The sequence below is a fragment of the Lupinus angustifolius genome, chromosome LG02, assembly GCF_001865875.1.
Source record: "Lupinus angustifolius cultivar Tanjil chromosome LG02, LupAngTanjil_v1.0, whole genome shotgun sequence".
Lineage (NCBI taxonomy): Eukaryota > Viridiplantae > Streptophyta > Magnoliopsida > Fabales > Fabaceae > Lupinus > Lupinus angustifolius.
The window spans coordinates 24,186,442-24,211,947 of record NC_032010.1 but is presented as its reverse complement, the minus strand read 5'-3'; the positions used below and the strand labels follow the sequence as shown (position 1 = coordinate 24,211,947).

The window sequence follows — 25,506 nt, the reverse complement described above, 5'->3', positions numbered from 1 at the left end:
GCGTATAGGAAGAATGGAGAGCCACAAGTAAGACATCACGTCTTGAACCAAAATATTAAGGTATTAGTTTCATGGGTCTTTCTTACTTATAAATTCTTTCACTCCTCTCCGCATATACAATGTATTATTACTTCACATTTAAATTTAGTTACAATATCACATGCCTTGAGAATCAAACTTTACAATAGCAATATTATGAACTTACATTAACATTTTATAAAGAAAAAAGGAAAAAAGTCACTGCACACATTATACAGAAACATGGTTGTGATCTTTTGTGAGCTAAAGAATCAAAACACTAGCATTACCTTTTTTTTACACACTGAATAAAGCAAATAAGACCATTTAATATGTATACACTAATAGTGTAAGTATTTTTTACACTATCAGCAAATCATCTACCATTCATTTATTAACTACCGTTGACTCTCTAACAAAAGTAATACAAATCAATGGTGAATGATGTGCTCACAGTATAGAAAACTTTACATAGTAGGGGTTACAAATCATAAGTTTTGAAGTCATTTACATTTATATTTGGGTTAAGCTTAAGACAAAATGGAATAATTTTATAAAGTTGTTCTTTACTTGTAGTGCAATTAAAGACCAATAACGTGTTGTTGTAAGGATAGTTGAAAGGTAAAAGCCAAGAGAATATAGTTTACCAGCTTCTACATACATATTATTACATCTACATTATTATTCTACATCTATTAATTTGTATACTTTAATAATATACATGACCATGTACATGGATATGAAAGTAAAATAACATTTATTAATCACCCGCGTTTTGACGATAATCCACATTTTTTCTTCAATAAATTTAATATTTAAATTAACACTTCCGTAAGTAAAATTTGTATAGTCTAAAATTTTAAAAATAAAAGTTATAAAATTTATTAAAAGTTATAGTAATAAATTTGTCCAATAAATATATAAAAATGTAAGAAATAATGTGATAAAATTGGCGTATTCGAATATTTATTCGGTACAATTACCTTTTGTTCATTTAATTTTGCAAGGAGTAAATAAAAGTTAATCATAAGCATTAGAGACAAAACCAACACGACATTGATCTAGTAGTGTAAAATCTCACTGAATTTTGATGGTTTGGGATCGACATTTGTTGGGATGGTAAAGAGATACTCTTAGCAAAGAAGTAAAGAGATACTCTTAGTAATACCAAAAAATTTCAGACTAAAGCCTTTTCTTTGGTTACTACACTAAAAAAGATCAGTAAAAGGCTAAAAGATATTTATAAATAGTTAAAAATTCAAGCACTTTTACAAGGTTTTTGTAGAAGCAACATTGATATAAAATGAGCTTCATATTTGTACAGAATAATTTGCACATAATTATACAAACTCAACCAGAACCTGCTACTCAAATGTAGCTCTTAAACATAAAAGAAGTATCTGCATTTTCTGTAAGAAAATGAGATGTTTTTACCTTTGAAGCAATACCTGCCAAAAGGAATAAAGCAGAATGCTACTCAGTTTTATTTTAACTTAATGTTATGTAAACAATGTCATGGACCAGTTAGTACTCTTCCAATGTTCTGTGAGCATGGATATGATGAGGCATGGTTTAAAGATGCATCATCGTTCCTATTTCCTCTAGAACCATACGGATTCGCGCCGTTATCTAGTACGCCGAAGTATACCGGACCTGCACTAGTATGAACAAACTTGAAGTTGGAATTGCTGGTTTGTTGAGTTTGGTTTTGGCCATATTCAGAGAGCAGCATTTTCCTTTGCCCATTTGATCTATTTTCAGCAGCTGAGCTTATTCCCATCCCGAGGTCAAGGCTAATAGTATCACTCTCTTCCAACTTGATTCGTGTTCCTGCTGGTGCCGGTCCTGCCATGTCATGGCTACTACTTCTTGCAGCTGGTACGTCATGATTGTGTTTACCCTCGTATGTTGTTATCACGGCTTTCGGATCATGAGATGCTCTCTCCACGTGTTTTCTGACGGGGCAACCAGCATTTGTGCACTTGTAGTAACTCCTGCATGATTAGCGAGTGATATGAACACTAAAATGCAATTATAGAAGAAACACGACAAATAAAATTGAGGCTGCGTGTCCCAATGAAACGGAAAGGTTTGAAACTACAGACAATTCCTAGGACAACCATAACAACAAAACTGATTCGGAAAAATATAGCTCAGTTCAAAATTACTTGCTCCGTTGCTCGTAAGTGTCCAATGACTTCAAAAATATATTAACGGGCTTAATTTAGATTCAGCTACACCAGTCATTAATCACGGCAAACAGTATGGCAGTCTTACATTCCTTAGAGAGAAAAATGAAAGAAAACTATTATACACCGATGATAAGTTATCAATCATGTGTGTATATCCTCTTGCCCTCCCCTCGTCCCACCCCTTTCCTTTGGGAGCAACGTATTTTCCTCAATGCTTACCCCTAACATTCTACTGCCACTTGAATTCAATTGAGAAAGTGATTATATAAGGTCCAATAAACTATCATATAACTGATTCTTCAATTCAATTGTTGCCGAGAAAGTAATTACATGAGCATGAGTTCAACAATATACATGAAAAAGATCCTTTGGAATTTATTACTTATAACTCATATTTCCTAGTTTCATCAATGTGAGGACATACCTAGGGTTAGGATTGCCTCTCACCACCTTTTGCCCATACTTGCGCCAGCGATACCCATCATCCAATATATCAACCTCGCTCAGAGTTTGTACAACAACCCGTGGTTCCCGGATAGGCTTAACTATAGGAGTTACGTCAGCAATTCCAAGTTCCATTTTTCTGCTCAACAAAAAAACGCATGGTCAACAAGTAAGATGTATGCTGGAGAATGGAGAAAACCTACAGCTTTGGCCTATATTGTCATACCTACGCTTCGAGAAGGGATCATCGTCATCAATTTCCTCATTAGTCCTGTTCGACACAAGCGCAGCACCCTCTTGACAATCATTTGTTGCCACAGCCGATAGGTCTGGAGTGCTGTTGGGATCAGCTGCAAAAGACACCAAACCATAGATATTGGATGCTTTGTCCAAAATTCAAGAATTAGACGAAAAAGAAAGACAACATATTTTCTTTGCAGTAAGTAATAATAAATGGAAGCAATGGTAATAATTTCGCTGGTATTACCATCTCGGCCAGCCAAAGAAGGCTTACCAGATCTCTCTTCTTGCATAGACACAATAGTGCTAGAAGAGTATCGTCGGCTGGGTTGAGGCTTCGGATGATCATGTGTTCCTTTGTAAACAATCTCAGTGATTTGACCATCATGAGAGCGTTCAAAAAGTTTCTTCACTTCACAGTTAGGATGTGTACATTTGTAATAACTGCGTGGAAACTCACTTCCTTTAACAAGTTTCTGTCCATATTTTCGCCAGTTGTATCCATCATCAGATGCTCTCTCAGGTGCAACTGAAGGTCCACTGCCTTTAACCTCCTCAACTTGTGATGCTTGAAGCGCAGTTGCTGTGTTGCCTTTGTGGTTCAATTCCTCCGAATCGACTTCAACAGGAGTACTAGCCCCAGAACTAACCATTTGAACAGGTGATGAAAGGCTTAATTCATTAGAAGGAACAGCTATGTCACCTTCAACTAATGGCGAGGAGGCAAATGATTGAGCTTTTCCTGGACCTTTCGCTTGAGTATATTGTTCACTTACGTGGTTGTTGAAGTCCACAGGAACCTTAACATAAGTGAATAGCATTGGATAAGTACTAAGCTACTAGAAATCCTCAAAAACAATATTAAACCAAACATTAAACATGACAACTAAAGGATAAAGAAACATCATAACCAAGTCCACACGTTACACCATCATGTTATTATTACAAACATCAATTAATGTTTCATTACCATGTTTGGTTTAAACTCAAAGATGTTTGATTTTCTTTCCTCAACAGTATTGGAATTGAGGCATGTAGTGGTTACAGGAAATGTAGCAGCCATAGCAGAAGGCATGGAACCATGTACTGTTTGATGAAGCTTAGAAAAGGACCCTGTAGTAGGTGAAGGCTCCACCTGCGAGGCAAGGAAAGAAGTATAATACAAGTTAAAATCCTCTATGCCATATGAGTAAACCACACAAATGGCACACTATAATTGAGCATAAGCACGGTTCTCTATTTTCCCTATCTTATAATATTGTGCGTTATTTATTTGGAGTCCTCATGACAAAAGATAGCATATTACTTATAATATGCCTAAGAATATAAATAATTAACCATAAGTCCATAACTTATGAAAGTGATTCCCAAGTGAACCTTGTACCACATTTTACACCAGATTAGGACCATCCAGACAATTAACATCTACAAGATCAAGTCCTCTCACTGAAATCATGTCCCACAATCTTTCTAACATTCGTTATGCTATTCTCGTAGCACACATAACTAAATCAGATCCATTAATCCTAGTGAATGCAATTATTCTTTGTGCCAAGTATACAAATTGTAAAGAAAAGATTTTCTGTGCAATCTGCTACAATATTGAAACAAAAAACAAACAAAAAGGGCAAGCACCAACAAAGAGAAAGATTCATTATGTGAAAAAACAACACTGACATTAAAATATTAAAAAGCAGAATGTCTAACGATCCTCAGTTAAAGTCATATTCCAACAGAATACAGAATTGAAGCATAAAGCAGCTAATGCAAAATTGACAATTCTATAAGAGCAAAATAAGCATCAGAACCTAACGGACCAAAACACAAGCATCCATAAACAAAACCCACAATGTGAAATATCAAACAAGAAAAATGCCAGCTTTAAAAAAAAAAATTGTTTTTTGCCACTACGTTATACAAAAGCATATAAGAATCTGAAATCTTTTCCAATTTCTTATTCTATGAAGCATTTTCAGCTCAACATTATTCAAATCACGTCTTTCTAAGTCATCAAAAATATTCTAGAACATTTGAGGCCACCCCAAATACGAAAAGATCAAATTTTTGACATGCCACTCTTACTTGGGTTAAGTAAAAACACACCCTTTGACTAGAATGACCTACAAAAAAGAAAACCAAATCTCCCTATTGAATTAACTGACCCATTTAGCTTTTCCCTTCGAAAGTTCCCATCTTTTCTCATCAAACAAAAAACCCATATTGAAAAATCAAAATCAAAATCCAAATCCAAACCACACCCACCCTATCCAAACACTTAAATTAAACAAAAACCCAAAGAGAGAGAATGAACCTTCATGTTGGAAAGAAGAACCGGGGACTCCAAAAATGACGATGGACTAAGTCCCGGAGGTATGGTGATGCAGGGAGACCTCGAGATCGGAAGTTTCGCCGGCGACATAAGCTTATACCTAGCTGAATTATTCTGACCCGACCCGAATTTTTTATTCGGGTCATTTGGGTCCGAAACTGAGTTGCTTTCATTGGTGGTAGAAGCGTCCATTGTGGTGTTGCTGAGAGAGTCAAAGCAGAAGAAGTAGAGAATGGATGAAGGGCATAAGGGTCATTTAACTATCGCCATTTTTTGAGAGAAAGAGAGAGTGAGACTTAGTTGACTTGTAACTTTGGATCTCTCTGTGTCATATTGCTTTGTCATTTTAAAGACCCCATTTTTTTTACTCCATGGTGAAAATAGTGATTAATAATTGAAATTATTTTATTTGAGAAAAAAATGTATACACCGATAATGATAATATAAGAACTTTTACATTGTTATTGTATTATTTGTTATTCATTTTCAATTATTTTTTAGGTATATATCTCTTACTCTTTTGGTAAGGAACTAATCTAGCGATACCCATCATCCAATATATCAACCTCGCTCAGAGTTTGTACAACAACCCGTGGTTCCCGGATAGGCTTAACTATAGGAGTTACGTCAGCAATTCCAAGTTCCATTTTTCTGCTCAACAAAAAAACGCATGGTCAACAAGTAAGATGTATGCTGGAGAATGGAGAAAACCTACAGCTTTGGCCTATATTGTCATACCTACGCTTCGAGAAGGGATCATCGTCATCAATTTCCTCATTAGTCCTGTTCGACACAAGCGCAGCACCCTCTTGACAATCATTTGTTGCCACAGCCGATAGGTCTGGAGTGCTGTTGGGATCAGCTGCAAAAGACACCAAACCATAGATATTGGATGCTTTGTCCAAAATTCAAGAATTAGACGAAAAAGAAAGACAACATATTTTCTTTGCAGTAAGTAATAATAAATGGAAGCAATGGTAATAATTTCGCTGGTATTACCATCTCGGCCAGCCAAAGAAGGCTTACCAGATCTCTCTTCTTGCATAGACACAATAGTGCTAGAAGAGTATCGTCGGCTGGGTTGAGGCTTCGGATGATCATGTGTTCCTTTGTAAACAATCTCAGTGATTTGACCATCATGAGAGCGTTCAAAAAGTTTCTTCACTTCACAGTTAGGATGTGTACATTTGTAATAACTGCGTGGAAACTCACTTCCTTTAACAAGTTTCTGTCCATATTTTCGCCAGTTGTATCCATCATCAGATGCTCTCTCAGGTGCAACTGAAGGTCCACTGCCTTTAACCTCCTCAACTTGTGATGCTTGAAGCGCAGTTGCTGTGTTGCCTTTGTGGTTCAATTCCTCCGAATCGACTTCAACAGGAGTACTAGCCCCAGAACTAACCATTTGAACAGGTGATGAAAGGCTTAATTCATTAGAAGGAACAGCTATGTCACCTTCAACTAATGGCGAGGAGGCAAATGATTGAGCTTTTCCTGGACCTTTCGCTTGAGTATATTGTTCACTTACGTGGTTGTTGAAGTCCACAGGAACCTTAACATAAGTGAATAGCATTGGATAAGTACTAAGCTACTAGAAATCCTCAAAAACAATATTAAACCAAACATTAAACATGACAACTAAAGGATAAAGAAACATCATAACCAAGTCCACACGTTACACCATCATGTTATTATTACAAACATCAATTAATGTTTCATTACCATGTTTGGTTTAAACTCAAAGATGTTTGATTTTCTTTCCTCAACAGTATTGGAATTGAGGCATGTAGTGGTTACAGGAAATGTAGCAGCCATAGCAGAAGGCATGGAACCATGTACTGTTTGATGAAGCTTAGAAAAGGACCCTGTAGTAGGTGAAGGCTCCACCTGCGAGGCAAGGAAAGAAGTATAATACAAGTTAAAATCCTCTATGCCATATGAGTAAACCACACAAATGGCACACTATAATTGAGCATAAGCACGGTTCTCTATTTTCCCTATCTTATAATATTGTGCGTTATTTATTTGGAGTCCTCATGACAAAAGATAGCATATTACTTATAATATGCCTAAGAATATAAATAATTAACCATAAGTCCATAACTTATGAAAGTGATTCCCAAGTGAACCTTGTACCACATTTTACACCAGATTAGGACCATCCAGACAATTAACATCTACAAGATCAAGTCCTCTCACTGAAATCATGTCCCACAATCTTTCTAACATTCGTTATGCTATTCTCGTAGCACACATAACTAAATCAGATCCATTAATCCTAGTGAATGCAATTATTCTTTGTGCCAAGTATACAAATTGTAAAGAAAAGATTTTCTGTGCAATCTGCTACAATATTGAAACAAAAAACAAACAAAAAGGGCAAGCACCAACAAAGAGAAAGATTCATTATGTGAAAAAACAACACTGACATTAAAATATTAAAAAGCAGAATGTCTAACGATCCTCAGTTAAAGTCATATTCCAACAGAATACAGAATTGAAGCATAAAGCAGCTAATGCAAAATTGACAATTCTATAAGAGCAAAATAAGCATCAGAACCTAACGGACCAAAACACAAGCATCCATAAACAAAACCCACAATGTGAAATATCAAACAAGAAAAATGCCAGCTTTAAAAAAAAAAATTGTTTTTTGCCACTACGTTATACAAAAGCATATAAGAATCTGAAATCTTTTCCAATTTCTTATTCTATGAAGCATTTTCAGCTCAACATTATTCAAATCACGTCTTTCTAAGTCATCAAAAATATTCTAGAACATTTGAGGCCACCCCAAATACGAAAAGATCAAATTTTTGACATGCCACTCTTACTTGGGTTAAGTAAAAACACACCCTTTGACTAGAATGACCTACAAAAAAGAAAACCAAATCTCCCTATTGAATTAACTGACCCATTTAGCTTTTCCCTTCGAAAGTTCCCATCTTTTCTCATCAAACAAAAAACCCATATTGAAAAATCAAAATCAAAATCCAAATCCAAACCACACCCACCCTATCCAAACACTTAAATTAAACAAAAACCCAAAGAGAGAGAATGAACCTTCATGTTGGAAAGAAGAACCGGGGACTCCAAAAATGACGATGGACTAAGTCCCGGAGGTATGGTGATGCAGGGAGACCTCGAGATCGGAAGTTTCGCCGGCGACATAAGCTTATACCTAGCTGAATTATTCTGACCCGACCCGAATTTTTTATTCGGGTCATTTGGGTCCGAAACTGAGTTGCTTTCATTGGTGGTAGAAGCGTCCATTGTGGTGTTGCTGAGAGAGTCAAAGCAGAAGAAGTAGAGAATGGATGAAGGGCATAAGGGTCATTTAACTATCGCCATTTTTTGAGAGAAAGAGAGAGTGAGACTTAGTTGACTTGTAACTTTGGATCTCTCTGTGTCATATTGCTTTGTCATTTTAAAGACCCCATTTTTTTTACTCCATGGTGAAAATAGTGATTAATAATTGAAATTATTTTATTTGAGAAAAAAATGTATACACCGATAATGATAATATAAGAACTTTTACATTGTTATTGTATTATTTGTTATTCATTTTCAATTATTTTTTAGGTATATATCTCTTACTCTTTTGGTAAGGAACTAATCTATTTAGGGGTTCGTGAATACCCTCTCAACAAGTATTGTTCATAGGAATTGAACAATCGACATTCAGAGTTCAACGAGACCTTATACCATCATATCAATATCTCGTTATATTCATTTTTAATTACTATCGACTTTTCGCTACATAGATATTACACTCATTTCATTTTATAAATAATTTAAATCATATTTTAGAACAAATTATTAGCTTTTTTGGTAATAACTTTTTTTTGTTAGAAGACTTTGCTTAAATTAATAAACATTTAAGACCATAATAATATGTTTATATTTTTTACTTAATCCTAATATATATTATAAAATATATTAGGATTGAATAATATTTATATTAAATATTTTTAATATTATTTATAGTATTATAATATCATGATGAAATTCGATTACGTCCAAATAAATTTGGATAAATTAAACATGACAGCACAAATAAAACTTTTAAAAATTAAGAGGATAGGGGGTGAGATTAAATGAATATAGACTCCTCTTAAATATAAGTTAGTAGATATTACAGTATATAAATTTAAACCAAATCTTAATTTAGATTTATCAATTACAATGTCTTTATTTCAATGGTTGAGTAAGTCCCTCATCATATTAAATATTCAAATTATGTTAATGTGGATTTAACTAGTAGACTTTTAAAAGTTGTGAGGTGGATGGTTTTGTGGACAAAGATTTTTTGTATCAAAATGATTAATTCACTATTTATAAAAGGAATTATTATTATTATTACTTTTTTGGTGTGTAGATTTAGCTAGGTAAGATTTGATAGTGAAAAGTGGTTCCCCAAGTACCAACTCTATGTAACTCTTTACCATACACAATGAAATGAATGAATATGAGTGATTGGTGCAAAACTACATATCCTTTTCTACAACTTGAAAACCAAAGCCAAACCATAATTGGTTCCACAAAGGGTTAGGTTCAAATAATTTGATCTCATGGGTATATAGGAGACTCAATCTCAACCAATTTGATATGACGTTTAGTTTTTTTGTACTGCCAATAATATTTTCTCGAGTTAATCTCTTTCGGGTTCATTATATAGCTTTGATGATACTGTCTGAAATTCTTGTGGATAATCTTTTTGAGCTTTAAAAATAAAATAAAAATCGAATATATAATATTTAAGAAATAATTTCTCTGTTTAGGATGAATAAAATAATTCTCTAATACCATACATAATTTTGTGTTTGTTTATATATTTGATAAAGTGCTTATAGCTTTTCCACACCTCCCTACTATGACTTGCTTTAGAAATCCAAACCAAACCAACTATGAGATATTTATTTTTAAACAAGATGTAACTTAATTATACATATTATTATTACTCCTATTTAAAATATTACACTCCAATATTTAAGGGGTTAATGTAATTATATTAAGCTCATCTACAATAGTACTCAATATGTACTCATTCAAATCTCAATTGTAAGCAAAAAAAAACATCAATATTTTTTGGTCTTAAATAGAAGCAAATCTAATTACCTCAAATATTACTTTTAATTACAACAATTTCCATATATTAAATGTTGAATATTATTGTAATTATTTGTATATATTTTTATCAAATTAAATCAATTAATTGTTTTTTGACCAATTTTCTTAGTATTTGTGAAATTATTTAAAATTTGTTTACAAGAGAGATATAAGAGAATATGTATATAAATTAGAGTTAGTTAACCTTAATATAAAAAAAACGTAATTTATGTAGTTTCACTGAATTTTAGTGGTCGTATAAATTATTCTTAAAATAAAAATGTTTATTTTGACAAAAAAAAAATCCAACCAAACTCAATCTAAATACTGTGAAATTTTTTGGTAATTGAAGTGGCGAGTGGAGATGGATTTAAACCAAATCTAGTTCACAAAACCATAATGTCTCCAACTTTAATTGCATCTAAATTTGGCAATTTTTGACTCTATATTATAATTGAGTATTAATTAAACTTTCAGTAACAATAAATAATGAGAATGTTGCCAATTTACATAGATATGAAGGAAGAAGTAAGTTAATAGGTTGGTCTCATGCCATTAAATATATTGTTTACTAATCATATCAATTAGTTAAAGCAAAAAAGTAGTGGATCAGTTTTGGCCCACTGCAATAGTGCTATAAATAAATATAGGTCCTACCATAATAATTTTTTAGTGAAATTATATAATGTATTTATATATTTTACTATTTATATAAACCACCTCTAATTTATATATATATTACATTGATTATTCAATAAATGTATTTTTTAAGCAAAAATGATGATGAATGTAATTAAGTTAAACAAAATATGTTATATCATGGATATAACTCCAAATAGTATATAAATAATTAATTACATAATTATATGAATAATTATAATTTATATGGGTAATTAATTCTACTTACTACTTTTCTGCTAAGTACTCATCACTTTATAAGCTAAAAGTATTAACACATCATGTGAATCTATGGGGAAAGGGCCATTTGTTTAACTTTTAATTCCTTATACAAACCAAGAACATAGATGAGTACTAAAATTTTATAAGCTAATTTTAGTTTATAAATAAGGGATATATCTTTTATTATATAATTATTATGATATACAATATGATTAACTTATTATTTATATCATGGAGCATAAGCTAATACATAATATATACCATAAAATTAAGGGTTTAGATGTAAAGCCCCACTGGATCCCCAAGGTCGAGAGTTTGATTCCCGATAGTGATACTTGTTAGGAAGTACAACCACGAACCCCGAAGGGATTAATTTCTTACCTAAAAAGGTGATGAGGTACCCTTGATAGTACCAAAAAAAATTAGGCATTTAGCACATGGTGAAAGTAAAGTATATAGGCTTGGGTTTGTGTTCAATTATTAACATGTGGAAGGACCACATAATTAAAACTATAGTAGAGACTCCATTGGTTTTGTGTTCAGTTATTAATATGTGTGAGTACCACAGAATTAAAAACTATGGCAGATAATCCATAGCATACTACCATTCTCTGCCAAATGAAAACTATAGGCTTAAAGATAAGTAAACTATTCATGTAGGACCATTTGTTTTTAGATTTTAATCTTCTATTTATTGTTCCTAGTGATTTATGGGATTAAAGTATCTTCCAGTATAAGGAGATAACTTATCTCTTCTATCCACTAAAATCATGACATGTTATATTTAATCATTTTCTATAAAAATATTTCTAAACAATATAGTATACATGTCACACTCTTAGTAACCGGAAGAGATAAATTATCTCATGATATAAGGAGATACTTTATTCTCATGATTTATTTACTGCTTTTTTGAGATAAAGCTGGGAAGTCATGCATGACCTACTTATCATGGATCTCTTACATGTTACATTTCTAAGTATCTATCAATACAAACACAGTTAACAAAGGTGAGAGTGAGTGTGAGGAACAATCATACAACAACAAAGATATAGTATTACCATACACATCTTTTCATAGGTAACAAATCACTTCATAGGTAGAATAGTTTCAGATTTCTCTTATACATTTATCTTTCACCTAAAACTCAAGAACCAATGTATATTATAACAAAGCTAATAGGATTAAAGATTAATGTATAAATATGAAGTAGCATTTGATAACATCAATTCATCTAAGTTACTTAATTTGAATTAGTTCTGCTAGTCATAGCAGAAGCATTGAGTGCAGAAGTATCTGTTAGTGTTAAATAGATCATTTGACATAATCAATAATGAGTATCATTCACCACCAAATCAAAAGGCTATTACTTGGTACAAAATATAGAATAAAAATGCAATTGTATTTAATGTCAAATTTAAAGACTGGTTTTTTATTTTGGTTCTTTTCTGCACAGAGGCTATGTGCAAAAGAAGAAAATAAAGCTGATGGATTGTAACACCCCGGATCTGACATGCGACCTCTCAGGCCCATGAATATACTGAGCGTGCTACCCACAAGCTTAAATACTCCCTGCAGTATTTTATTCCCTTCCAAGGGGAGCCTTTTGTGACTCGAACCCGTGACCTCAGGGATAAATAGTCACTATACCACTGAGTTGCTACCATTAAGCTACAATTCTGTAGCTCTGTATGTCATACAGGGCAATCTCGGATGTGCCACAACGGCACAACATAAGGGAAAACAAGAAACCGGAGATGAGAAACAGTGCTGCAAGACCTTCCTATTTGTAAGAGTAACCCAAGAAATATGACTGAAGTTGAGGAGATGCAAAGGAAAAGACTTGAGAAGAAAGACAATTCATTTGTGAAAGTAACAAAAAGATACATGTTGTCTTTGCCATCCCCATATGGATGGAGCATAGATGAGAACAATCAACAGAATTCTACTTTACCTTAATCTTCGGGAATGAATTACCCGAAGTTTATGAACTAAAATCGTTGAACAAAAACAGAGGCAAGTTTCTGCTTGCAGCGAAAGACAACTAAAGTTAAAATGCAGATGGCTTTCTGAGTATGGTATATTTGTCTGTTTAGCATTCGGTTGAGAGAGCCTTCACAACCGAGTTTTGAGGCTCTAAACACAGTTTTGAATTTTTTTCCACCATGTTTGGTTCTTCCAAGAGTCAGTTATAACAATGTTTAGAACTCAAACCTTGGTTGAAGAAGTGGAATTTTTTCACTTCTCCCTTCATCAAAACTCGGTTTAGGTTTTTAGCTAATACTGCAAAAATAATAGGCTTAGAAAATAGACAATAGTTAGTTTGATTAACATTATTTAAACAATATTCATTACCAAAACCACCGTTAACAATAAACCACCGTCAAACAATAATGCATGGAAAATATGACCACAATGAAGAAGAAGAAGAAAACAATAAATAACCTGAAAGGAATCTTGTAGATTCAAAATGATTCATGTAATTTAAATTGTGAAATTAAACATTCACTCAGACTTCTTAATTACCGAATCTAGGCCCTTTCCAATAACCAAGTTACCAACAAAGCAAACTACGCTTATAATAACCAAAAGCCAGCAGTGCAAAGTCATGGGGAAACTATAATACCAATCCAGTAGTTCAATAATGACAATTTCTTCATCTATCGAGGATAAGAACCCCGGTAATAGTGTTGCAAACCAAAACCAGAAGGTGGCACGTTTGGCACTGATGGGGTTAGATGAGGATAACCTCGACCAGGGTTGCCAGTGGGACCCATCGGGACAACAGCAGGACCATAAGGCCCAGTTGAAGGACCTGGATAAGGGGAGATGGCTGGGGTTGGGGGCACCATGCCGTATGGCCTGGCTGGCAAGCCCAAATATGGATTTGGATGTTCCGGCAACAAACCTGTTGAGTGAAAAATAGGTTGTCCATACTGGTGTATGGTTGAACTGGCACTACCGACACTATTCACAACAGCTGCAGGACCAACTGGAGCAGATATTCGAGGACGCTTGACCCGATTTTGTTGCTGCTCATGCTGAGGAGGATTTGCCTTCTGCTTCTTCAGTTCCTCTATACGCTGTTCAAGGCTTGCACGTGGAAATTCAGATTCAAGATTATGATTCTCAATAACCTTAATTACTGATTTCAACCCATGGATCTCTCTAGTTGTGATCTCAGCCTGCAAAAATATTTCAATAAATATAACCAGTGACACCATGCAGCACAATCAATGAATGGGGGAAATACTTACCAGTGACTTTCCTTCCTGGGAAAGTCTTGTAGAACGTTTCTGAGTCTCGTTCACATAAGCATGCAAAATCGGAACTGGCCTGATCTTATCAACAAGATTAAACTGAAAAACATACTTGACAGCCAGAATATGCTTGCCCTTATCTATAAGTTTCTGCACAAGACCTGCAAACAAGACATTGTCTTACAAATTAAACCGCCAAAAAGGGTGCGCTAGCAATCTAGTAACACAGCAGTGTCACCATTTCTTTTCTTTTTTTATAACAAGAATATAAGCTATCCTCATAAACATGACAAAAATAAAAGACATAAACTAAGTTACAGAACCATGTAACAATGCATGCCGATATCTTTACATGTCTAATAAAGAAACACCTCCGGAAAACCAATGGGCAGTGCGCCAAAAGAGTAACCCTACTAAAAAACCCATATTAATCAATGTATCATTCCTTTCCAACCATGTACAACAAAGCACTTAAAGGTTAAAAATATAGCACTACAGCATAGTCTTTGCTTCTTTATGATATCTAACCAAAACCTGTAAAGTTAGTTAGGAGAAAAGGAGGCAATTCCCTGAGGCAGATCCAAAACAAATTGCAACCTTACACCCTTTTTTAATAAAAAACACTCAAGAAGCTAACTCAAAAAACATAGTAACATAAACAATAGTGTCACTTCTACTATTAAAATGCTACAGCACTAGTCTAAAATAAAGCATGGACATAATTACACAATACCATCTCTTAGAATCCAAAACAAACCCAAATTCAATGCTATGGAGACCTATGTTCATAAGTATGACCTTAAATGCAGGGTCTATTGTTTAAGATTAAAAATAAGTGGTTTCTTTTTTATAGATTTTGGTGTAAAATCAAAGTTATCTGTGTTTGTTTAGAATCAAAATAATAATAATAATTGCTCCATTGTGCTCTCTCTCTATCTCTCTCTTCTATAACACCAATTATGATCTAAAACTAATCAAAGTAGATTACGGGATTCTGATTATAGAAACAATCTCATACAAACATGTTCATGTCATAAGGAATTTTGTTGAAAAACAAATGCACTTCTAAAATGCAAAGAGGCATACCAGGAACTTTATCTGTCAAACCAATGTTATGGTAAAGCTCAGAAAGCTCGTCATTCGTGGCAGCCACAGCCGAAAAGGTAGTGAGCTCATCCGTGCTCAATTCAGAAAGCAAACCATATGTAGCCACAAAATGCAAGAAAGCCATAGCCCCAAATGCATCTGCATTATCCTTCACCAAGCTTCTTTTCCACTCTAGAAACAACCTATTTGCTCTCTTCCTCACCTCATCACTCACATTACGACACACAACCCTCAACACTTGAAACAACACACCACAAACCTTCTTCATTCTCTTCACTTCACCACTATCCTTCAACCCATTTGCACCAATAACCCCATCCAATGAATCAAGAACCAAACTCGCAGGATCATGAGAACACTTCAATGCAGCCACAAGTTGAGGGTTAATAGAAGCAATGTCCTTGTAATTCACCACAAGGTAATTCCTCAACCCTTTTCCATCGTTCACCTTGCATAGGGCACCCATCTGTTCCATATGGGTTGAATTCGTTGTTGTTGTTCCGTTTTGGGTTGTTGGGTCATTAAGGAATGATGAAAAGTTTGAAACTTTGGGGTTTTGATTGGGTGAAACGGAGTTAGAAGAAGATGGGTGATTTTGTTGGAGGAGTAAGAAACGTTGAGTGAGGGAATTGTGAAGAGAATTGAAATGGGAATCGATTTGAGACCAAGTGTGAGGGAAAGAGAAAAGAGAAGAATGAGATTGAAGATCATCATAGGCTTTTTTCAGATTCTCTTTTTTGGTATCAACGAGTTTCAGAGAATCTGATATGGTTTTCAATGCGTTACTCATGTTTCATATCACTGTTACTGTTATCATATAATCAGATTATATATAACAACATTGAAGTTTTTTTTCCTTCTTTTAATGATGGAGAAAACAAAACACTACATTACATGGGTTACATGTTCATGGGCCTATTAGGATTATGGATTTTGATCCTAAGTTGGATAAAGTTTAACAAAAATAAGTTCAAGCCCGATTGTCATGTTGGCCAATTTTTGGTACATATTTATTATTATTTTTGGTTTTTGGTTTCCCACGTGTATCCTCGCACGGGAGGTAATCCTATTCGATCCGGGAATATCTACATGTATATGTGATACATATTTATTAGAATAGGAGTTTTTTAAACCCATTTTTTCAAAATATTCAAAAGTGTCATTATTTCATATGGTGTGGAAGTAATGGTAGTGAAAATCTATGAATCACTTTTATACTATAGTTCACAAGTTAATTGAAAGAATTTGATTAACATTACTTGTATTGAATGGGTGATGTTGGTGAAAGTCTCTAAATTATTTTTGTATTATACCAATAAAGTTAGAAATTAGATAACTGTGAATAAAGTGCAAATGTCGATGAAGATAGGTAACTTGGCTTTGTGAATTTATTGCATAATAGTAATAACTTTATAGGTTATCTAATATAGTCAACAAATTATGATTCTCATGTAATCTTAATGTGTTACTAAATCGAGAAGTGAAAGGTATGAAAGTAAAAGGTTCTTTATACATGAAAATAAAAAATGTGATTAAACATTCTTTTCAGAGTTAAGGTTCATATTATATTGGGATTGAGTTGAAATGAGAGTTGAGATAGTGAATAGGTTGAGAGAGAAATATGAAGAATAAGTTGAGATGATGTTTCATAATTTATAAGGAAGAGAAAATAAGTTTTTAGTCGAATCATTTGAGGACTTATTCAGAGTTATTCATCACAGTTGTGGTGTAGTTTATCAAGGTCTCATCGTCCTTCATCATTTTCTATTATTACATAACTTGAATTCTTCCTCCAATGTGCTGCACAAATTTGGCGGGCATTCAAACTAGTGTTGTGAAACTCGAGCCATACGTCAAACTGGCAGATGTCCCATATTAGGTTTAACCGGTTTAAACGGTTAAACTGTCCGGTCTGACCGGGTGATTTCATACATAATTAATAATTTTTATTTATAAATATATAGTTATATATAAATGTAAAACTTTATATAATTATGTATAATTATATTGAAATAATACTTCTTTTTTTATTTTTAAGTGAGGCGTCCGGTTTACTTCCCGGGTTAATCCGGTTTAACCGGTTTTAACATGGTCGGACCGGATTTTTTCCGGTTCAAAGCGGTCAAACTCTCATTCGATTAAGACGGCAAAGCAGAGCCGTTTTTAAGTCTGGTCAGCGGTCAAACCGTCCGGTTCTAAGAACACTTATTCAAACCCCTTCTTACCCTTCTTAAATCACCATTTTATTTCCAATAATACACCATAAACAACTTGCCATATGAATTCAAATTGCTTCCTTTACAAATCATCAAATAAGGAACAAAATAAGTCCATTCTCCATAAAGCAGCATCCTTGGCAGCCACATTTCAAACACCACCTACCCCACCAACTTCATTTTCCAAACTCCAAGGGATACTAATCTAATGTCATAATTTTATTCCAAAAAAGTCATTCACAACACAATAGTAGGTAGAAATCACATCTTTTATATCAAAAAGTGTATCATTTCATATATCATTTACTTGTCAATGATTAAAGAAATATATTTTTCTGACAAATTGTAAGTAGTCACAGTTTTTGGGACAGAACAAAGTGTCGGATATATGTTATAGTTATTTTTAAAATGAAGTCATGAACTCAAAGTAATGATGAATTGATGGTGGACTTTCTTCTTCTTTCCTGTCACATAAATCGTTCATGACCTTGATTTATAAGTTTAATAATTGAATGACCATGTGATACAACTCATACAAGGTTTGGTGTGTTATATTATATTTCATGTGACTCAATATGTCTCAAACTAAAAATAGTATGTCCCTATCTAAGATGGCACTTTTAAATGGAAATAGAATCACCTTTATTCATATATTGAGAAACCATATAATGGGATATGCATGTAACTGAAAAATATTAATGTACTATGACAACATGTGACCTCAAAATTTTGTTGAGATATTTTTTGCCCAATTGCATCAAAAATAGGTAAAACTTTTCACACCACTTGTGTCTTGGATCATTTAGGTGATGTTGTAAAGTACAAATGAAACAATGAAAAATATATATTGAACCAACAATGATTTCACATGTTTTCTAGTGTCATAATGGACTAGGATACTTAACTAGTAGTTGTAAAAACCAACTTGTTATTATTGTCACATGTTCCTTGAGTATCCTTAATTCCATTTAAAGCAAAAGCCAATTAAGCTTGGAATCACATGAACATTTAATTGTATCACGTTAATTTATTCTACAACGGCTTAATAAAATTTTATTAATACACGAACATTTTCATCTATATATTACCAACAAAGTGTTAATCTAATAATATAAGGTCTCTCTATATCTTTAGGATAATCAAAATGTTAAGAGTTTAATTTCGGGAAAGGATAACTACATACCCCGAAAAAATTAATTACTTACCCAAAAGTTGAAATGATGTCTTTAGTAGTACAAAAAAATATTATACTAAATGTACTATCTTTAAGTATATCTTTTAGTTATTTAGAATATTTTTGTAATAAAAATGCACCCTTATCATCAGAGAATAGGATCACGGGTTGAACAAAAAATGCAAGCAAAAATAATTTTAAAGTTTTGTACTTTTGTATATGATGAAGAGAATCCAAATGGATATAAATTACATTATGATCAAATCGTATTATTATTGTTATGTTATAAATATTATTAAATATTTTGTTATATAGAAAAGATTTGATTTTGTAATATGATAATTATTAATTTTAAGATATTCTTATCTCTTGATTTTGAAAAATCAACAACAATCTTATAATTTTGTAATAAATTCATGTTTTATGTAATTTTCAATACAAAAGTTCCAATTTTATTTTTTCACATCTATTTATCTTATTACATGATATTGATAAAATAAAAAATACAGATTGACATGTAACATACTAATATCTATTTATTTACTTTGATGAAATAACTTAATAGGAAAAAGTTAGAGAATAAAACATTTTCAAGTACAAATAGATAAGTTATCTTCTATCATTACTAAAATTATAAGTATGTGTCTTATTTAATTAGTTTCTATGCAAAAATATTGACCGAAAGACATAAGATATCGTCTAAAGTTATCTAGTTAGAGATCTCATCCTCCTCCACTTTTCTAGGTATGTATCAAATCTTTTCATTATCTTATTCTTGGACCTAAATCTACAAAATTGAAAATACAATAAACATTGAATGTATAACAAAAAGATATAAAGCAGGGATAGGGATGGGGATCTGCTGTCCCCAACCATGTCCCCTTTCTGACCAATCATACGGGCCTATAACTAACATAAATATTTAATTTTTTTTAACTAACGTAACATAATATGAGTTTGGGACAACAGATTCTTATCTATAAAGCATACGGGCCTATTTTTTAATATTAAAAAAGGAGTCCAAAACAAATTTTCATCGAAAGTAGAGGCATTCCATGTTATTATTGTTATTGTGACTATATAAATACTGAGAAAGGGTCCAACACAGTCTATTATCTTTTCTATTTCATTTAGTTGCTGCTGATTTCTGCGCAAGAGCTCCACCCTCTCTTTTTTCCATTCTCTTCGATGGTATTCTTCATTTTAATCTATTTATTTTTATTAATATGTATTAGTCTATTAATCATAGATCATAGCACCTGATACAATAGTCGTAATTGTCGTGTGATATCAAATTATAAATGTTGGATATTGGGATAGAATTGATTAGATCGCATCAGACTGCACTATGAAATGTGACATCAAAATTGTATATTAGATTTATATGGTGTTGATGTACGTTTTAGATGTACACATTATGCTGCTCTTGTTTATTTGTTTTTTCTTTCTTCTTGAATTTATTCTGATTAATTTTTTATGATCATGGACAAGAATTTTTTAAATAAAAAAATGATCAAAAATATATAAATAGATGTTTATATTTTATAAATAGCTGATGAAATCTGAAACACATAAACAGCACTGACACAACAGAATCACGGACACAGGTTCTGGCACAAGTACAAACACAAGTTAGTTATGACACAGAGTTACAAAAACTATTGTACCACTTGATGCCACTTATTTTATTTAAATTTTGATTTAAAAACTTCAAAATTTAGTACATTTGTTAACTTGATATGATTTTGATGTCTTCTAAAGATGTATATACCAACAGTGTAAGAATTTTTACAATGTCATTGCATCATCCACTATTCATTTTCAATTATCATTGACTAATCAATGCTGACATCAATCTTTACATTGCCGGTATACCGATTTAACATTCATTAACATATGTCACATGTTTATGTTTATTTTTTGGTGATAGATGCCTAGTGTTACTACTGACCCTTGTGACAATGATTCTGAGCCATTTGTTGAAGTTGATCCAACTGGCCGCTATGGAAAATATAGTGAGTTACTTGGATGTGGTGCTGTAAAGAAAGTGTACCGTGCATTTGATCAAGAAGAAGGAATTGAAGTGGCTTGGAACCAAGTTAACCTAAGGAATTTCTGTGATGACCCTGCAATGATGGATAGGCTTTATTCTGAAGTGAGGTTGCTTAGAAGCATGACCAATAAACACATCATTGCCCTTTACAATGTGTGGAAGGATGGTCAGAAAAACACACTCAATTTCATCACTGAGGTGTGTACTAGTGGCAATTTGAGAGAGTATAGGAAGAAGCATAAGCATGTTTCTTTGAAGGCTCTTAAGAAGTGGTCTAACCAGATTTTGAAAGGGTTGAATTATTTGCATATGCATGATCCATGTATCATTCACAGAGATCTCAATTGCAGTAATGTGTTTGTCAATGGGAATACTGGCCAGGTAATTAGCCATTTTATTCAAATCTTCACCTTTCTCTCAATCACATGTTTGCTTACTTGACAAGTTGAGTTTACCAACAATGTGTTGGTTTTATGGTCTAAGGTCCTGTTAGATCCCCAGAATGACCAAGTCTTCTTAGGAAGGACACTTGTTGGGAGGGATATACATATAGCCCGAAAGGGATTAGTTTTTTCTCTCAAACAGATGAATATAACTAGGCCTTCTCTGAGAAAATCGCACCATTTCTCATGTTTCAATTAGCTCAAACTTTGCAATAATTTTGTCTTGGATGTTTGCGACTTGGATTTTGGAGGTAAAGAGAAGACTTCATATTCGTCTCATAATTGCATTCCGTAGCTGTGAAGTCTTTCCATTCTCTTTCTTCCTTTCCAAAACTCAACTCGCAAATAGATCCCGATGTCCTATTATAACTGAGCTTAATCTAAAATATGATGTTATATAACCAAGGAATTGTTATTAAGTAACTATTTGTCACATGCTTTGTCAGGTTAAGATTGGTGACTTGGGTTTGGCAGCAATTGTGGGAACTAACCATATTGCACATTCAATTCTAGGCACACCAGAATTCATGGCTCCAGAATTATATGATGAAGACTACACAGAATTGGTGGACATATACTCATTTGGGCTGTGCGTGTTAGAGATGGTGACATTGGAGATTCCTTATAGTGAGTGTGACAGTGTTGCAAAGATATACAAAAAAGTGACTTCTGGTGTGAGACCTGAGGCCTTAAACAAGGTCCAAGATGCAGAGGTGAAGGTCTTCATTGAGAAGTGCCTTGCTCAACCAAGGGCAAGACCTTCAGCTGCTGAACTTCTTGAAGATTCTTTCTTTGATGAGCTTGTTGAAGATGATGATGAAAATGATGATTGTACTTGTTCATATTAAGATTGTTCTATCTTGTGTTTTAGTTTGTTTTTTTTTTATCATTTGATTTATCCCCTTTTTGGTTTATATGTCAAAATTTGGGGTTAGACCTTGTCATTGTTTTTGATTTGATAAGGGTTGAATTTGGGCAAAAGATAGTGCAACATATGGAAGACTTGTTTAGAGATTGTGTCATTTTTGTATATATGAAAGTTCTCACTTTTATCAATGTTTTAATATTATCATGCACCATTTCATGTCACACTTTTTCCTACAAACATGCTTGAAGGATATTGGACCGACCATAAATGACCCAACAGGTTGATGAGCCGATCAAATGCTAGTATATTAGAACCACCAGACCAAAATTTTGTACATGATTTGCACCGGTTTGTCATGGACCAACAAGGTTTAAGATTCGACCGACAAAGTAACTTATGAGGAAAGACTCCCCTATGGGTATTTAGGAGATGCCATAGCCCTGAAACATGAGAAATTGATAGAATAAGAGTATGATTTCGGGTATGACATTATTGGACATTCCTTTAGTACTGTAATTGTATTATTATTATTATGAAAGAGCAAATAGTACAACTCAAAAAATTTGTTTGACATCAAAAGGGTATTTCTGATATTGAACATTCTATTGCACCATAACTTCATAATAGTAAAATTGAACAAATGGTTAGCATTAAATTAATAATAATAACAATAAACCCATTTTATGTACTTCTATTCATATTTGTATTACATCGATATTACTATTTTCCAACAAAGTTTTTATTTTCATAAGCAAGACTTACATCATTATTCTTGGTTAAGGTGACACATACATTTATCAAAAGGAACCAACTACTGGTTGGTACATAATAATAATATCATTGTTTGATTATTAATCTCATAAATCGTTACAGATTTATTTTAATGTATAGGTTGGGCTACTTCCACTTCAAGTTGCTTATTCAAATTCCCTAGTGGTCAATCATACATTCAATTTTCTATTTTACAAAACTATAATTGTTGTATAAGAAATGTGTAGATAGATTAATAATCTTACCCTAAGTATACCATAAATAACACTTCTCTTTGAGCAAAGCCAAGCTTAATGATGAAGAGAAGTGAGCATGGACTAAAAAGGGAGCTGTAGAGTGGTGCAATCCCACTCAAATTTGTTGGGAAATTATTATAGTGGTATGATGGAGTCGGATTCCTCTCAATTACTGACAATTCTGTTTTTAATGTATTTTTTAGGATAAAAATATAATATCAATGTAAATTAAAGCATATAAATATTATTATTTTTTGATTTTTTTTTTATGTATTTCAATATAATTATCCTTCAAATAGTGGATAGGAGTCTAACAGTTATGGATGTACCAACCACTTTTTCCCCTTAAAGCAATTAATGATTAATTTAGACAATTTCATTTTGTTTTAAACTTTTGTCAGGTTGGTTTTTAAATAGTGAATAATATATCTCGTAGTATAAAGATATAAGTTATCTTTTCCCGTCAATAAAATTATGACATGTGTCATAATTAATTATTTTCTACAAAAAATATTTATGAAACAAAATAAAACAATAGACATATTATATTTTTACTAATTAGATAAGATAAGTTAGTTGGGTAAGACATCACATAACCTTCTTTGTGCTCTCAAACATGCATTTTGGTTATCCATATCTCTGCCTTGATCATTTGCACAATATATTTTCTGAATCAATTGCAGAGTGACTCTGAATCATAGTTACGAGGCTGCAATACAAATGCATCGAATCATATTTTGATTGTATGTGACTGCAACAAGCCACATCGAATTCGAATATATATTTTTAGTCATAAAATAATTCATACTACAATGACCAGAATATTCATCGTAATATAAAATAATCATTACATCAATCATGTGACATTGCAAGGGGTTTGGCCTTCATTGATAAGAAAGTTGATGGAGGGGATGTCATTGTACACAACTCCATATATAGAAGAGTTTAACAAAAAAGGATGATGTGAATAGTTTTGGAGTATTTCTATTGGAACTACCTAATAGGAAAAATCATAGAGGTAAGTATAATAGACCATGTTAGATGGGTAAGTTCCAATGTGAAAGAGAAAATTTAAGCAATTAAAAATAAAACAATCAAATATAAAATATAAGTATATATTATCTAGAAAAGCAAAAAAAATATTTAATATTTTTTAAGTAGTTAAAAACAAGCGATGTATAATTTTTTAATAGAATGTGATTATTTTTAATCATTAACATATGCATAGTTTTTTAAAGCTCTTAACATGTATACTAAAACACACGTCATTCTTGTTATATGGTGAAATTAACCTTTAAATAATCTTAAAACGTTATGGTAATTATACCCTTAAAAACAGTATGATAAATATTAAATAGAAAGCTCCTTCAATTTTCTTTATTTAAGGGTTGAAGTTTGCTCGATAGGAAATCCTGGTTGAAATATTGATTGTATTTTAATATATATATGGAAGGACTTTTGATAAATATTTTTTAGGGAATTTATTTTAAGCAGGAAAAAAATCCTCATATACAACTTTATTTCACCTTTAATCATTTCAAAATTTTACAATTCTTATCTATGCACGTGACATCAAATGGAGATAATTTGAAAAGCACTATTACATTTACATAAAATGAATCCATAATTTTAAAAAAATACTTACTTCCATGGTATTATAGTACCATGTTTCATACACTTTAAATATAATTTATAAGAAAAATTATATGTACTCACAGTGTACGAATTTTATTTATTAACATTGACTTTTCAAAAAAATAAATATAAATGAAGAGTAAATGACACATTTACTTTTATAAATATTTACACTGAAAATGTACTAATATTATACACAACTTATAATTCACTTATAATAAATATGTAAATGATTTATTAATAAATTAAATATGATATATTTTACATTTCCATTTACACGTTATTTATTAGTATTAAAAAAACGTCATAATCTGCTATATATCTACTAAATCTTCCTACCTATATCTCATTGATAAAATAATCGTTAATAATCAAATAATCACTTTATAACCTATGTTACTTAATTATTAATAATCAAATAATCACTTTATAACCTATGTTACTTTTTTATACATAAAGGATGAAAATTTATATGAAGAATTAGTAGAAGAATATATTATATATTCACTCT

The 25,506-nt window shown here is 32.4% G+C and overlaps 3 protein-coding genes across 4 annotated transcripts; 1 reads left to right on the top strand and 2 right to left on the bottom strand.

Moving 5' to 3' along the window:
- LOC109342104 (probable WRKY transcription factor 20) lies at positions 1,290 to 8,614 on the bottom strand. 2 transcript variants are annotated; one of them, XM_019580117.1, is made up of 7 exons: positions 8,287 to 8,614; positions 6,946 to 7,110; positions 6,250 to 6,775; positions 5,962 to 6,085; positions 5,790 to 5,874; positions 2,635 to 2,708; positions 1,290 to 2,012 (listed from the first exon to the last, which is right to left on the bottom strand). In XM_019580117.1, the coding sequence occupies exons 1-7, from the start codon at positions 8,494 to 8,496 to the stop codon at positions 1,532 to 1,534; spliced, it is 1,665 nt and encodes a 554-aa protein (XP_019435662.1). In that variant the 5' UTR covers positions 8,497 to 8,614; the 3' UTR covers positions 1,290 to 1,531. The 2 variants fall into 2 exon arrangements, with proteins under 2 accessions (XP_019435662.1, XP_019435661.1); XM_019580116.1 differs by lacking the exons at positions 5,790 to 5,874; positions 5,962 to 6,085; positions 6,250 to 6,775; positions 6,946 to 7,110; positions 8,287 to 8,614 and adding exons at positions 2,881 to 3,004; positions 3,169 to 3,694; positions 3,865 to 4,029; positions 5,206 to 5,532 and having other exon boundaries at positions 2,635 to 2,793.
- LOC109342103 (truncated FRIGIDA-like protein 1) lies at positions 13,758 to 16,406 on the bottom strand. The gene is made up of 3 exons (XM_019580115.1): positions 15,579 to 16,406; positions 14,490 to 14,653; positions 13,758 to 14,417 (listed from the first exon to the last, which is right to left on the bottom strand). Exons 1-3 carry the CDS (start codon positions 16,387 to 16,389, stop codon positions 13,893 to 13,895), a joined length of 1,500 nt encoding a protein of 499 aa, XP_019435660.1. The 5' UTR covers positions 16,390 to 16,406; the 3' UTR covers positions 13,758 to 13,892.
- LOC109342102 (probable serine/threonine-protein kinase WNK11) lies at positions 20,107 to 22,547 on the top strand. Its single transcript, XM_019580114.1, has 3 exons — positions 20,107 to 20,180; positions 20,920 to 21,423; positions 21,932 to 22,547. Exons 1-3 carry the CDS (start codon positions 20,178 to 20,180, stop codon positions 22,331 to 22,333), a joined length of 909 nt encoding a protein of 302 aa, XP_019435659.1. The 5' UTR covers positions 20,107 to 20,177; the 3' UTR covers positions 22,334 to 22,547.